The sequence below is a fragment of the Balaenoptera acutorostrata genome, chromosome X, assembly GCF_949987535.1.
Source record: "Balaenoptera acutorostrata chromosome X, mBalAcu1.1, whole genome shotgun sequence".
Lineage (NCBI taxonomy): Eukaryota > Metazoa > Chordata > Mammalia > Artiodactyla > Balaenopteridae > Balaenoptera > Balaenoptera acutorostrata.
In genome coordinates, this window is record NC_080085.1 from 88,020,556 (window position 1) to 88,036,637 (window position 16,082).

Genomic DNA, 16,082 nt, shown 5'->3' on the forward strand with positions numbered 1-16,082 from the left:
CCCAGAGTCTGCCATTAACCCTACCAAAGAGCCCGGGTAGGCTCCACTGTTGGGTTGCCTCAGACAAAACAACCAACAGGGAGGGAACCCAGCCCCATCCATCAACAGGCAAGTGGATTAAAGTTTTACTGAGCTCTGACCGCCACAGCAACAGTCAGCTCTACCCACCAAAAGAGCCTCCCATCAAGCCTCTTAGATAGCCTCAACCACCAGAGGGCAGACAGCAGAAGCAAGAAAAACTACAATCCTGCAGCCTGTGGACCAAAAACCACAGTTACAGAAAGATAGACAAGATGAAAAGGCAGAGGGCTATGTACCAGATGAAGGAACAAGAAAAAACCCCAGAAAAACAACTAAATGAAGTGGAGATAGGCAACCTTCCAGAAAAAGAATTCAGAATAATGATAGAGAAGATGATCCAGGACCTCGGAATAAGAATGGAGGCAGAGATATGTTCGGTAGATTACTTCTTTCTGCCCGTGGACGCTGCCGAGTAAGCATCGTTGACATCTCCCCCCCTCCACTGCCGTCATGTCTAAGTCAGAGTCACCCAAAGAGCCCGAACAGCTGCAGAAGCTCTTCATCGGAGGTTTGAGCTTTGAAACAACCGATGAGAGTCTGAGGAGCCATTTTGAGCAGTGGGGAACGCTCACAGATTGTGTGGTAATGAGGGATCCAAACACCAAACGCTCCAGAGGCTTTGGGTTTGTCACATATGCCACTGTGGAGGAGGTGGATGCGGCCATGAATGCAAGGCCACACAAGGTGGACAGAAGAGTGGTGGAACCAAAGAGGGCTGTCTCAAGAGAAGATTCTCAAAGACCTGGTGCCCACTTAACTGTGAAGAAGATTTTTGTTGGTGGCATTAAAAGAAGACACTGAGGAACATCATCTAAGAGATTATTTTGAACAGTATGGGAAAATTGAAGTGATTGAAATCATGACTGATCGAGGCAGTGGCAAAAAGAGAGGCTTTGCTTTTGTAACCTTTGATGACCATGACTCTGTAGACAAGATTGTCATTCAGAAATACCACACTGTGAATGGCCACAACTGTGAAGTAAGGAAAGCCCTATCTAAGCAAGAGATGGCTAGTGCCTCATCCAGCCAAAGAGGTCGAAGTGGTTCTGGAAACTTTGGTGGTGGTCGTGGAGGTGGTTTTGGTGGGAATGACAACTTTGGTCGTGGAGGAAACTTCAGTGGTCGAGGTGGCTTTGGTGGCAGCCGCGGTGGTGGTGGATATGGTGGCAGTGGGGATGGCTATAATGGATTTGGTAATGATGGTGGTTATGGAGGAGGCGGCCCTGGTTACTCTGGAGGAAGCAGAGGCTATGGAAGTGGTGGACAGGGTTATGGAAACCAGGGCAGTGGCTATGGCGGGAGTGACAGCTATAACAATGGAGGAGGCGGAGGCGGCTTTGGCGTTAGTAGTGGAAGCAATTTTGGAGGTGGTGGAAGCTACAATGATTTTGGCAGTTACAACAATCAATCTTCAAATTTTGGACCCATGAAAGGAGGAAACTTTGGAGGCAGAAGTTCTGGCCCCTATGGTGGTGGAGGCCAATACTTTGCCAAACCCCGAAACCAAGGTGGCTATGGTGGTTCCAGCAGCAGCAGTAGCTATGGCAGTGGCAGAAGGTTTTGATTACTGCCAGGAAACAAAGCTTAGCAGGAGAGGAGAGCCAGAGAAGTGACAGGGAAGCTACAGGTTACAACAGATTTGTGAACTCAGCCAAGCACAGCGGTGGCAGGGCCTAGCTGCTACAAAGAAGACATGTTTTAGACAATACTCATGTGTATGGGCAAAAAAACCTCGAGGACTGTATTTGTGACTAATTGTATAACAGGTTATTTTAGTTTCTGTTCTGTGGAAAGTGTAAAGCATTCCAACAAAGGGTTTTAATGTAGATTTTTTTTTTGCACCCATGCTGTTGATTGCTAAATGTAATAGTCGGATCATGACACTGAATAAATGTGTCTTTTTTTTAAATGTGCTGTGTAAAGTTAGTCTACTCTGAAGCCATTTTGGTAAACTACCCCAACAGTGTGAAGTTAGTATTCCTTCAGGGTGATGCCAGGTTCCATTCAAAATTTATTTACAACCTGCTTTGGTGGAGAAGCTATTGTCTTCCGAAACCTTGGTGTAGTTGAACTGACAGTTACTGCGTTGTGACCTTGAGTTCACCGTGAAAAGGGTCACCCAAGCAAAGTCATGGAGTTTTTTGATTATTAATATGATTGTTGGCACATCCTATGCACTATATCTAAATTGGATTATGGTACCAGATATAGATGGGAATGAAGCTTGTGCATCATCCATTATCCTGTGTAATAAATAAACAATTTAATACCCTCAAAAAAAAAAAAAAAGAATGGAGGCAAAGATTGAGAAGATGCAAGAAATGATTAACAAAGACCTAGAAGAATTAAAGAACAAACAAACAGAGATGACCAATACAATAACTGAAATGAAAACTACACTACAAGGAATCAATAGCAGAATAACTGAGGCAGAAGAACGGATAAGTGACCTGGAAGACAGAATGGTGGAATTCACTGCTGCGGAACAGACTAAAGAAAAAAGAATGAAAAGAAATGAAGACAGCCTAAGAGACCTTTGGGACAACATTAAATGCAACAACATCCGCATTATAGGGGTCCCAGAAGGAGAAGAGAGAGAGAAAGGACCAGAGAAAATATTTGAAGAGATTATAATCGAAAACTTCCCTAACATGGGAAAGGAAATAGCCACCCAAGTCCAGGAAGCGCAGAGAGTCCCATACAGGATAAACCCAAGGAGAAACACGCCGAGACACATAGTAATCAAAGTGGCAAAAATTAAAGACAAAGAAAAATTATTGAAAGCAGCAAGGGAAAAATGACAAATAATATACAAGGGAACTCCCATAAGGTTAACAGCTGATTTCTCAGGAGAAACTCTGCAAGCCAGAAGGGAGTGGCGTGATATACTTAAAGTGATGAAAGGGAAGAACCTACAACCAAAATTACTATACCTGACAAGGATCTCATTTAGATTTGATGGAGAAATCAAAAGCTTTAGAGACAAGCAAAAGCTAAGAGAATTCAGCACCACCAAACCAGCTCTACAACAAATGCTAAAGGAACTTCTCTAAGTGGGAAACACAAGAGAAGAAAAGGACCTACAAAAACAAACCCAAAACAATTAAGAAAATGGTCATAGGAACATACATATCGATAATTACCTTAAACATGAATGGATTAAATGCCCTAACCAAAAGACATAGACTGGCTGAATGGATACAAAAACAAGACCCATATATATGCTGTCTACAAGAGACCCACTTCAGACCTAGGGACACATACAGACTGAAAGTGAGGGGATGGAAAAAGATATTCCATGCAAATGGAAATCAAAAGAAAGCTGGAGTAGCTATACTCATATCAGATAAAATAGACTTTAAAATAAAGAATGTTACAAGAGACAAGGAAGGACACTACATAATGATCAAGGGATCAATCCAAGAAGAAGATATAACAATTATAAATATATATGCACCCAACATAGGAGCACCTCAATACATAAGGCAACTGCTAACAGCTATAAAAGAGGAAATTGACAGTAGCACAATCATAGTGGGGGACTTTAACACCCCACTTACACCAATGGACAGATCATCCAAAATGAAAATAAATAAGGAAACAGAAGCTTTAAATGACACAATAGACCAGATAGATTTAATTGATATTTATAGGATATTCCATCCAAAAACAGCAGATTACACGTTCTTCTCAAGTGCTCAGGGAACATTCTCCAGGATTGATCACATCTTGGGTCACAAATCAAGCCTCAGTAAATTTAAGAAAATTGAAATCATATCAAGCATCTTTTCTGACCACAACGCTATGAGATTAGAAATGAATTACAGGGAAAAAAACGTAAAAAAGACAAACACATGGAGGCTAAACAATACGTTACTAAATAACCAAGAGATCACTGAAGAAATCAAAGAGGAAATAAAAATATACCTAGAGACAAATGACAATGAAAACAAAACGACCCAAAACCTATGGGATGCAGCAAAAGCAATTCTAAGAGGGAAGTTTATAGCTATACAAGCCTACCTAAAGAAACAAGAAAAATCTCAAGTAAACAATCTAACCTTACACCTAAAGAAACTAGAGAAAGAAGAACAAACAAAACCCAAAGTTAGCAGAAGGAAAGAAATCATAAAGATCAGAGCAGAAATAAATGAAATAGAAACAAAGAAAACAATAGCAAAGATCAATAAAACTAAAAGTTGGTTCTTTGAGAAGACAAACAAAATTGATAAGCCATTAGCCAGACTCATCAAGAAAAAGAAGGAGAGGACTCAAATCAATAAAATCAGAAATGAAAAAGGAGAAGTTACAACAGACAGTGCAGAAATACAAAGCATCCTAAGAGACTATTACAAGCAACTTTATGCCAATAAAATGGACAACCTGGAAGAAATGGACAAATTTTTAGAAAGGTATAACCTTCCAAGACTGAACCAGGAAGAAACAGAAAATATGAACAGACCAATCACAAGTAATGAAATTGAAACTGTGATTAAAAATCTTCCAACAAACAAAAGTCCAGGACCAGATGGCTTCACAGGTGAATTCTATCAAACATTTAGAGAAGAGTTAACACCTATCCTTCTCAAACTCTTCCAAAAAATTGCAGAAGAAAGAACACTCCCAAACTCATTCTATGAGGCCACCATCACCCTGATACCAAAACCAGACAAAGACACTACAAAAAAAGAAAATTACAGACCAATATCACTGATGAATATAGATGCAAAAATCCTCAACAAAATACTAGCAAACAGAATCTAACAACACATTAAAAGGATCATACACCACGATCAAGTGGGATTTATCCCAGGGATGCAAGGATTCTTCAATATGCACAAATCAATCAATGTGATACACCATATTATCAAATTGAAGAATAAAAACCATATGATCATCTCAATAGATGCAGAAAAAGCTTTTGACAAAATTCAACACCCATTTATGATAAAAACTCTCCAGAAAGTGGGCATAGAGGGAACCTACCTCAACATAATAAAGGCCATATATGACAAACCCACAGAAAACATCATTCTCAATGGTGAAAAACTGAAAGCATTTCCTCTAAGATCAGGAATGAGACAAGGATGTCCACTCTCACCACTATCATTCAACATAGTTCTGGAAGTCCTAGCCACGGCAATCAGAGAAGAAAAAGAAATAAAAGGAATACAAATCGGAAAAGAAGAAGTAAAACTATCACTGTTTGCGGATGACATGATACTATACATAGAGAATCCTAAAGCTGCCACCAGAAAACTGCTAGAGCTAATTAATGAATATGGTAAACTTGCAGGATACAAAATTAATGCACAGAAATCTCTTGCATTCCTATACACTAATGATGAAAAATCTGAAAGAGAAATTATGGAAACACTCCCATTTACCATTGCAACAAAAAGAATAAAATACCTAGGAATAAACCTACCTAGGGAGACAAAAGACCTGTATGCAGAAAACTATAAGACACTGATGAAAGAAATTAAAGATGATACCAACAGATGGAGAGATATACCATGTTCTTGGATTGGAAGAATCAACATTGTGAAAATGAGTATACTACCCAAAGCAATCTACAGATTCAATGCAATCCCTATCAAATTACCAATGGCATTTTTTACGGAGCTAGAACAAATCATCTTAAAATTTGTATGGAGACACAAAAGACCCCGAATAGCCAAAGCAGTCTTGAGGGGAAAAAAATGTAGCTGGAGGAATCGGATTCCCTGACTTCAGACTCTACTACAAAGCTACAGTAATCAAGACAATATGGTACTAGCACAAGAACAGAAACATAGATCAATGGAACAAGATAGAAAGCCCAGAGATTAACCCACGCACCTATGGTCAACTAATCTATGACAAAGGAGGCAAAGATATACAATGGAGAAGAGACAGTCTCTTCAATAAGTGGTGCTGGGAAAACTGGACAGCTACATGTAAAAGAATGAAATTAGAATACTCCCTAACACCATACACAAAAATAAACTCAAAATGGATTAGAGACCTAAATATAAGACTGGACTCTATATTTTAGAGGAAAACATAGGAAGAACACTCTTTGACATGAATCACAGCAAGATCTTTTTTGATCCACCTCCTAGAGTAATGGAAATAAAAACAAAAATAAACAAATGGGACCTAATGAAACTTCAAAGCTTTTGCACAGCAAAGGAAACCATAAACAAGACGAAAAGACAACCCTCAGAATGGGAGAAAATATTTGCAAACGAATCAACGGACAAAGGATTAACCTCCAAAATATATAAACAGCTCATTCAGCTCAATATTAAAGAAACAAACACCCAATCCAAAAATGGGCAGAAGACCTAAATAGACATTTCTCCAAAGAAGACATACAGACGGCCACGAAGCACATGAAAAGCTGCTCAACATCACTAATTGTTAGAGAAATGCAAATCAAAACTACAATGAGGTATCACCTCACACCTGTTAGAATGGCCATCATCAGAAAATCTACCAACAACAAATGCTGGAGAGGGTGTGGAGAAAAGGGAACCCTCTTGCACTCTTGGTGGGAATGTAAATTGATACAGCCACTATGGAGAACAGTATGGAGGTTCCTTAAAGAACTAAAAATAGAATTACCATATGACCCAGCAATCCCACTACTGGGCATATACCCTGATAAAACCATAATTCAGCAAGACACATGCACCCCGATGTTCACTGCAGCATTATTTACAATAGCCAGGTCATGGAAGCAACCTAAATGCCCATCGACAGACGAATGGATAAAGAAAATGTGGCACATATATACAATGGAATATTACTCAGCCATAAAAAGGAACGAAATTGAGTCATTTGTCGAGAAGTGGATGGATCTAGAGACTGTCATACAGAGTGAAGTAAGTCAGAAAGAGAAAAACAAATATCATATATTAATGCATGTATGTGGGACCTAGAAAAATGGTACAGATGAGCCGGTTTGCAGTGCAGATGTTGAGACACAGATGTAGAGAATGGACATATGGACAGCAAGGGGGGAAAACTGCGGTGGGGTGGGGATGGTGGTGTGCTGAATTTGGCGATTGGGATTGACATGTATACACTGATGTGTATAAAATTGATGCCTAATAAGCACCTGCAGTATAAAAAAACAAACAAAACAAAACAAAACAAAAACAAACAAACAAAAAAACTCCAAATGGATTAAGGACCTAAATGTAAAACCAGATATTATAAAACTCTTAGAGGAAAACATAGACATAACACACTTTGACATAAATCACAGCAATGTCTTTTTCAAGTTGTCTCCTAGAGTAATGGAAATAAAAACAAAAAAAAACAAATGGGACCTAATTAAACTCAAAAGCTTTTGAACAGCAAAGGAAACCATAAACAAAGCAAAAAGACAACACAGAGAATGGGAGAAAATATTTGCAAATGATGATACTGACAAGGGATTAATCTCCAAAATATACAAACAGCTCATGTAGCTCAATATCGAAAAAAAAAAAACCCAATCAAAAAATGGGCAGAAGACCTAAATAGACATTTCTCCAAAGAAGATATACAGATGGCCAAGAGGCACATGAAAAGATGCTCAACATTGCTAATTATTAGAGAAAAGCAAATCAAAACTACAATGAGGTATCACCTCACACCAGTCAGAATGGCCATCATCAAAAAATCTACAAACAATAAATGCTGGAGAGGGTGTGGAGAAAAGGGAACCCTCTTGCACTGTTGGTGGGAATGTAAATTGATACAGCCACTATGGAGAACAGTATGGAGGTTGCTTAAGAAACTAAAAATATAGCTACCATATGGTCCAGCAACCCTACTCCTAGGCATATATCCAGAGAAAAACATGGTTTGAAAAGATACATGCACTCCAATGTTCATTGCATCACTGTTTAGAATAGCCAGTACATGGAAGCAACTTAAATGTCCATCGACAGATGAATGGATAAAGAAGTGGTACATATAAGCAATGGAATATTACTCAGCCATTAAGAAGAATGAGATAATGCCATTTGCAGCAACATGGTTGGACCTGGAGATTACCATACTAAGTGAAGTAAGTCAGACAGAGAAAGACAAATATCATATGATATCACTTATATGAAGAATCTAAAAAAAAAAGATACAAACGAACTTATTTACAAAACAGAAACAGACTCACAGACTTAGAGAATGAACTTATGGTTACCAGGGGGAAGGGTGTTGGGGAGGGATGGCTTGGGATTTGGGGATTGAAATGTACACACTACTATATTTAAAATAGATAACCAACAAGGACCTAATGTATAGCACAGGGAACTCTGCTCAATATTCTGTAATAACCTGAATGTGACTAGAACTTGAAAAAGAGTAGATACATGTATATGTAAAAAAAATTAAAATTTTTAAAAAAGAAAAAATAGGGATAATACCAAATGCTGGAAAGGAATTAGAAACTGGATCACTCACATGTTGCTGGTGGGTATAAAAACTGGCCCAGCCTCTCTAGAAAACAGCAAAATAGTTTCTTACATAACTGAATATACCATTCAGCTCAGCTATTGCACTCTTGAGCATTTATGCCAGAGAAATAAAAACATGCATTCACCCCAAAAATAAAAAAAAAACCTGCCATGCTCTAAATTCCCTTAGGTTAGATAATTTGAATGGAAGATTGGTAGGTGGCTGAGCAAAGCTTTAAAATGACTTGAAGTCCTAGATAAAGACTCACAAATTCACTTCATAGGCCCACACCATAATTAAGTACTGCTGCCACATATCAATGAACAGAAATGGGATACTAGACAGGATACCAACATAAGATGTCAATATCTGTGAACAAGTCAAGGATCTCGGTACTGAAACTGAAGTGCAAGCATTGAGCTTAGATACAAGGAATAAGAGCCCAGTTGGGGTAAAATCAGGCACTAGATGAGAACAGTCATTGTGCTGCTGAAGTGTGGAAGAACCTGACCAGACTTCCCTAGTCCCTCCTCATTAGAAACAGAACTATTGGTCCCAGACTAGGGCAAAGCCATTCCTGATGGTTGAGACTAAATGGTCATGGGAACTGAAAGGATGTGAAGGTAAAGCGCAAAGCAGATGGCCTGCACCAGGAGTAGCAAAATAAATATTTAACACAAACCAGCAAAAAAATAACAAATGTGTGAAACTGGCCTGATATTAGGAAAATAGGTGCCCAGAGTCTTGTACTACAACCAAGTATAACATCTGCCTACTTACATTGCCTTTCAAACTACCGTGTAGACCAAGCAAAACCTGTCCATAGCTAGAATACTACCACCAATTTACAACTACTGGCCTGATAACTCTAGTCTTGCCTCTCTGCCCTATTTTATATTTTCAGTTTCAGGTTATTTGCCCCCATAATCTCCAGAAACTATATTTGGACCACATTCCTCTAGACTTCTTGCATCATCCATAGCCTTGGAAACAATATGAGCTTTGAACATCTTGCATATTTTTTCTCTATAATTATATCCTTGTCCTTTCCTGTTCATCTAGCTTCTGACCAAATTTTATCCTTACCATTGATTTTCTATATATCTTGAGCTTGGCTTGTTGCTTTGATTCTGATTCAGTCTTTTTCTGATTCCTGACTACAGTCTATTTCCTAAAATTTTGTCTAAAACTAAACTCCAGTTCTAGCTCCTTGAATGGCATCCATAAATCTGCTGCAGCAACATGATAGAACATTTGTTGGATACCTACGTTGTGCCAAGATTGACACTTAACAGTGTGAATTAGGTGTTTGAATGCAAACTATGAACTCACTCTCTTCCAAAGCCTAGATTTCTTCTCCTACTCACTCCACTCCAAAGAACTGGCATGGCCTTGACTTTTAAATTACCTCTTAGCTATAGCAGATTTTTCTTTCTTTTGAAGACATAGTAATCGGTGAATGTTAGCTTGAGCAGATTAGCAGAGGTGTAAATTAACATGATACTTCTTCAAAGTCACCTCCTATAAACAGCATCATAACCTAGTAGTCATACCCAAATTCCCAAAATTAGCAAGCATGATAGCTAAAGAGAGGAGATATACTTCCTCAGATTCATCCATACCAAAGGAAACTATAATTCTTTTTCTTCCCAATAAAATTAAATGCAAAAAAATTTTTATGAAAAAAAAGAGATACTAATTCTAAGATCCTGCAAAATCTCACCAGATTTCATTCCTGAAGAAAACAAGGTCCATGTAGGAATTGCTGCCGAAATTTCTTGACAACTCTCTGTTAAAGCTGTTTTGTGAAATATTTCTCTTGCCAAGAGTAACAACAGAAAGTACAGGTGTGCATTAGTCATTGAGGTCTAGCAGAAAACCAGCCCCCACCCACAGTTTCCAGGTGCAGAAGGAATCAGGGCATGACTTGTGAGATGTGACCATTAGAGCACTGAACTAAAGCACCTGGAAAATTCCTTTTAAGAGATGCCAGAGCTTGGTGTGTAAGAGCACTAATGGCAGTGCTGATCTGTGGGTGTGGCTAAAAAGACAATAGGGGGATTAACAATCCCTTTTACACTGGACAAGCTGGAAAACTGTTCATTGACTAGTGGCAGCAACTGCTATTTGTCACTCTTTGTCTTGGATTCCTAGCCAGTTCAAAGCCCTGGCTGAGCTGCTTTCCCATTCAAAGGGTTTGACCTGGGGGACAGAATACTTGTCAGCTTTTAATTAGTGCTCTGCAAGTCTTAGTGACACAGTCTTAATCATTGCTTTCCAGGACATTCACCTGTTCCTTTTATGGATCTTTCCCTTGTTGAATATACTGGGAACTCTTGCCTATTTTAACTGTTGTGTGATCTAATTCTGGCCCTTTAAACCTATAGTATCCACCTAAAAACCATGTTCCCTAATGATGAACCACAAATACCTACTTAATTGGTTGCAATAATTTTGGAAATCTTCCCCTCCCCATACTCATTCTGATCTGCTGCCCATTCATCCTGTTTCTCTCAAGCTTTGGATCTTGCCTTAACCTACCTTTGATCTCTAAATTTGGCATTTAGACTTGATAGCTTTGGCATTATAACCTCAGTTTTCCCTGGTGGACCATCCCTTCAGTTCTGTGCTATCTTCAGTTGGTGCCCCTGCTTCAGATTTAATCCTAGAAACCCTGAAACTAATTCTTTCCTTTTGATTAGCACCATAATCCTCAGTTCCTCAGAGTTCAGTTCCTTTGAAAGGTAGAAGTCATGGACACATCTGTCATGTATTCTCCTGCCTCCTTGTCTAAACTTCTTCCCATCACTTGCTTCCTTGAAAAAGAACTCAGGCTTTGATGTCAAAGTTACCAGAAAATTTGAATACTAATTCTACCTTTGAATAATTACATTGTCTTAGACAAGTTACTTCCAGCATTCTGAGTCTCAAATTCTATAAAATGAGAACTTTATTCCCTCTTATCAAGATCGTATGACAGTTTGAAATATTTGCAAAGCATCTAGTAGATTATAGTCAATAAATAAATGTTACTTCTCTTTTCTGAGTTAATCCTCAAGTATCTTCCCCACCTCTGGAGTACATGTAGTTTTTAAGATTCAGGCCTCTAGAGTATGACCCCTCTATCTCCCCCACAGTTTACAAAAGTATAATTGTAACAATATGGGGAATCAGGATATTTTTTAAAGATCAAGTAGAAATATTCAGAACAGACGTAAGTACACAGAACAAAAAATTATTGGTATTGTGAATGACCTTGGATTTCATCTTTGTGCTATTACTATTAGAAAACACATACACACATACAAATATATTGACAACCTAAATAATCAGTTTTTGTACACTGCCCATTTGAATAGTAGCCAGTCCTGAAGCATGAATAATCTGGACAGTGTAAACAAAAATAAGTAGGAGAACATGGTTGGAATGAAATGCTACAAGGGAAGAATAGCAAAAGCTGATAGTAGGCAATTACTCCAAAAGGAAGATCTTGATACAAAGTGTGTCTGGATGAGCTGAGAGGGAGGCTCCTCTCACTGAGTAAGTTTCCTTTATTTCTAAAATATATTCAGACCAAAGCTTTTGTACTGGGGACAGGTAATAGGGAGGAACTGAACCCAAAATCTTAAGTGCATTAAGAACTACCAAAATGCAGCCATGTAAGTAAGCACAGGGACAAAAAAAGTCACTAGACCATTCTGTACACCTCTTACCAACTTATGTGACGTATGACCCATAGATAATTCCAGGTTCTTCAAGAAGCATTCTACAGAATACTTTAGAGGAAGAAATGATAATGAGCAGCCTCATTTCCCTATGTAATCATTCTGGGACTGTCAGTCACAGTGACCTGCAACCCCAACCACAAAGATGGTCATGTGAACAAAGTTTAGCCAATTATATACCAAATTTTCAGAGATGATTGGGCTATGGTTGGACATATGACACATACTGTGACAATCAGAGTCTTTTCGTAATATATGTATATATATATACATATATATATATATATATATATATATATATATATATATATATATATATATATATAATAGTGACAATAGGAGAGAAAGGTTTTCTCTTCCGTTTGGATTATCAAACATGACAGTAGCCTTAGAGCCACCTTTCCCACTGTATAGAAAAAGCCTGACTAAAAAAAATAAGACCAGTATACAAAGAGAAATTTATTTTAAAGATAGAAAAAAAGACCAACCCCTGACAACATCTTATGAGCCCCTTCTTCCAGATGGGCCTCAAGCCAGAATCCACTCTTGGACATCAAAGTTATATGAGTCAGGAAAATCCTTTTGGCTTAAGCTAGTTTTTTGTTAAATTTTTGTTACAACCAAAAGATTATTCACTAAATTTCAACTCCCTCTCCTACAATAGTAAGACAATGTCTTTTGTATTTAAGAAAGAATAAAAACACTGTTCAAGACTCTAATTTGGAATCATGGCAGCTACTACTACCAACTTGCTTACGATAATAGAAGCATTTGCACATACATAAATATACTGAAATCTTAAAATTTTAAATCTTGAGAAGTAAAATAAAACAATGATTACAAATCCATGGAATGTTCAATGTTCAGCAAGAATAATTTTTGCACATGCATCAAAATAAGTATATAATGGAACCCTATTCATGTGACATTTTAATCCGAGATTTTCCATTGTAAATCAAGATAGATAATGTTAGAGAGTTTGGGAGTATTGTATTTTATGTAATTTTTAATTAATTACTTGTAACTCTTTGGTAACATTTAGCTGGATGTAGCAGGAAGACATATCTCTCTTTTGCATAACATATATTTGGTGAGACTCCATCAAAAATAAACTCATAGTAAGCCATATCACCCCCAACTAATCTCTGTATATTTATTCAATAGATATTCCTCACAGAATGTGAGAATCTTTCATATTTTATGCATTTAAAATGTGGTCACTTAATAATAACATGACATTTGCTCCTAACTATGACAGAGTTAGTAGTAGTAAACTAACAATCCCATTATAAAAAAAAAAGCTAGAAAAGCTAGACAACATATAAAAAAGAATCTGTCTGAAGGTTTCAAAGACTTTCCAATGTAGGCAAGGTTGGAGGTGGCCAAGTTCCCAGAGAGAAGAGAAACTCACTGAGGTGAGACCATTATTCTGTATGCCTGGGATCATTTGTCAATTCTTATGTTGTACAGAGCTAGAAACTAAGCTGTCCAGAGAGCAGTTGAAGTGCTGAGTGAAGTTATCATCTGCATAATGGATCTGGGTAGGCAAATTTGGAGTTCAATACCTTCAAAAGATGAGGAGCTCTGGGAAATTCACCAGGCTCAGTTGGGATCCCTAGAGAGAAAGGCCCTAGGAGAGACAATAAAACAGATGTAGACCTCGTTTTATAGTGTTTGAAATCAGGCCTTAATTCAGCTCAGCTCAGGAATGGATTAAGATAATCAACTTCTACTCTGGCTACTTGTCAAAAGATAGTGTGTTCTCTCTGGAAGAATATCACATTATAGAGAACCTTTATAGTTTTTCACATATAACATCTAATATTCAATCAAAAATGAATTTACCAGAAGAGTGAAAGCAGCTAAACAGAAGACTAGTGCACTAGGAGATAAGTTAGTAAGAAATACCCATGCGGGGCTTCCCTGGTGGCGCAGTGGTTGAGAATCTGCCTGCTAACTCAGGGGACATGGGTTCGAGCCCTGGTCTGGGAAGATCCCACGTGCTGTGGAGCAACTAGGCCCGTGAGCCACAACTACTGAGCCTGCGCGTCTGGAGCCTGTGCTCCGCAACAAGAGAGGCCATGACAGTGAGAGGCCCGCGCACCGCGATGAAGAGTGGCCCCCACTTGCCACAGCTAGAGAAAGCCCTCGCACAGAAACGAAGACCCAACACAGCCAAAAATAAATAAATAAATAAATAAATAAATAAATATTAATTGACCTACAACACATACAATTTAAGATGCAAAGGAAGTGACCATTGAAACTACAAACCCTAAACTCTTAAAAAAAAAATTAAACAGCCTTGTAGCTTCCTTTACAATTAAGAATTATATATATCTACTTTAGTCTCTCCCTCAATCAGTTACATAAAGGAGGACTTGCCACTTGGGAAAAAAAAAAGAAAGAAAGAAATACCCATGTGGAATCATGCTTAAAATAAAGAATGAAAAATACAGAAATTTATAAGAAACATATAGGATATGATAAAAAGGCCTCAAATATTGTCAAATATAGCCATCTTAGAGAAAGAAGATGAAAAGAAGTGGACAGATGTACTATTTAAAGAGGTAATGATCAAGAATTTTCTAAAATCGATTGAAGGCAACAAACTAAAGAGTTAAGGAATGCTTCAAACACCAAGCAGAAAAAAATACCAAGAAATTCACATTTAGTCCTATCATAGTAAAATTATTGAAAATCAAAGGAAAAGAAAATATTAAGCAAGTACAGAAGAAAAAATAATTACTATCAACTGAATAAGTCTGACAGCCAACTTCTCGAAAGAGTGATGGAAGCCAGAAGAAAATGGAACAATATCTTAAAAGTACTGAATGAAAATAACAGCCAATCTAGAATTCTATAACCAGAAAAAAAAATAGCCTTCAAAACTGAAGGCAAGGGCTTCCCTGGTGGCACAGTGGTTGAGAATCTGCCTGCCAATGCAGGGGACATGGGTTCGAGCCCTGGTCTGGGAAGATCCCACATGCCGCGGAGCAGCTAAGCCCGTGAGCCACAATTACTGAGCCTGCGCGTCTGGAGCCTGTGCTCCGCAACAAGAGAGGCCGCAATAGTGAGGGGCCCGCGCACCATGATGAAGAGTGGCCCCCGCTTGCCACAACTAGAGAAAGCCCTCGCACAGAAACGAAGACCCAGCACAGCAAAAATAAATAAATTAATTAATTAAAAAAAAAAAACTGAAGGCAAAATGAAAGCATTTCTAGACAAATAAAACAGATTTTGTAACCAATATGCTCACACCAAAAAAATCCCAAAGAAGGTTCTTTGGGCTAAAGGAAATGATCACAGATGGGTACACAGAAATTCAAGAAGGAACAAAAAAATAACTAAAAGGTTAAATGTATGGAAAATCTGAATCAATATTGGTTATATGAAATAATAATACTACTTAATTGTGGAGTTTAAAATCTATGTATATGGGAAAGGAAATAGTCAATCAACTCCAGGAAGCACAGAGAGTCCATACAGGATAAATCCAAGAAGAAACAAGCCAAGACACATTAATCAAACTATCAAAAATTAAATACAAAGAAAAAATATTATAAGCAGCAAGGGAAAAGCAACAAATAACATACAAGGGAATCCCCATAAGGTTAACAGCTGATCTTTCAGCAGAAACTCTGTAAGTCAGAAGGGAGTGGCAGGACACATTTAAAGTGATGAAAGGGAAAAACCTACAACCAAGATTACTCTACCCAGCAAGGATATCATTCACATTCAATGGAGAAATTAAAACTTTTACAGACAAGCAAAAGCTAAGAAAATTCAGCACCACCAAACCAGCTCTGCAACAAATGCTAAAGGAATTTCTCTAGGCAGGAAACA

The 16,082-nt window shown here is 38.0% G+C and overlaps 1 protein-coding gene across 1 annotated transcript; it reads left to right on the plus strand.

Moving 5' to 3' along the window:
- The first annotated feature begins 494 nt into the window (after positions 1-494).
- LOC130706541 (heterogeneous nuclear ribonucleoprotein A1-like) lies at positions 495-1,927 on the plus strand. The gene is given in 3 exon segments (XM_057539122.1): positions 495-867; positions 869-1,624; positions 1,627-1,927. Coding segments are annotated over 3 exon segments (1,224 nt in total). The 5' UTR covers positions 495-531; the 3' UTR covers positions 1,759-1,927.
- The last annotated feature ends 14,155 nt before the right edge of the window (positions 1,928-16,082 follow it).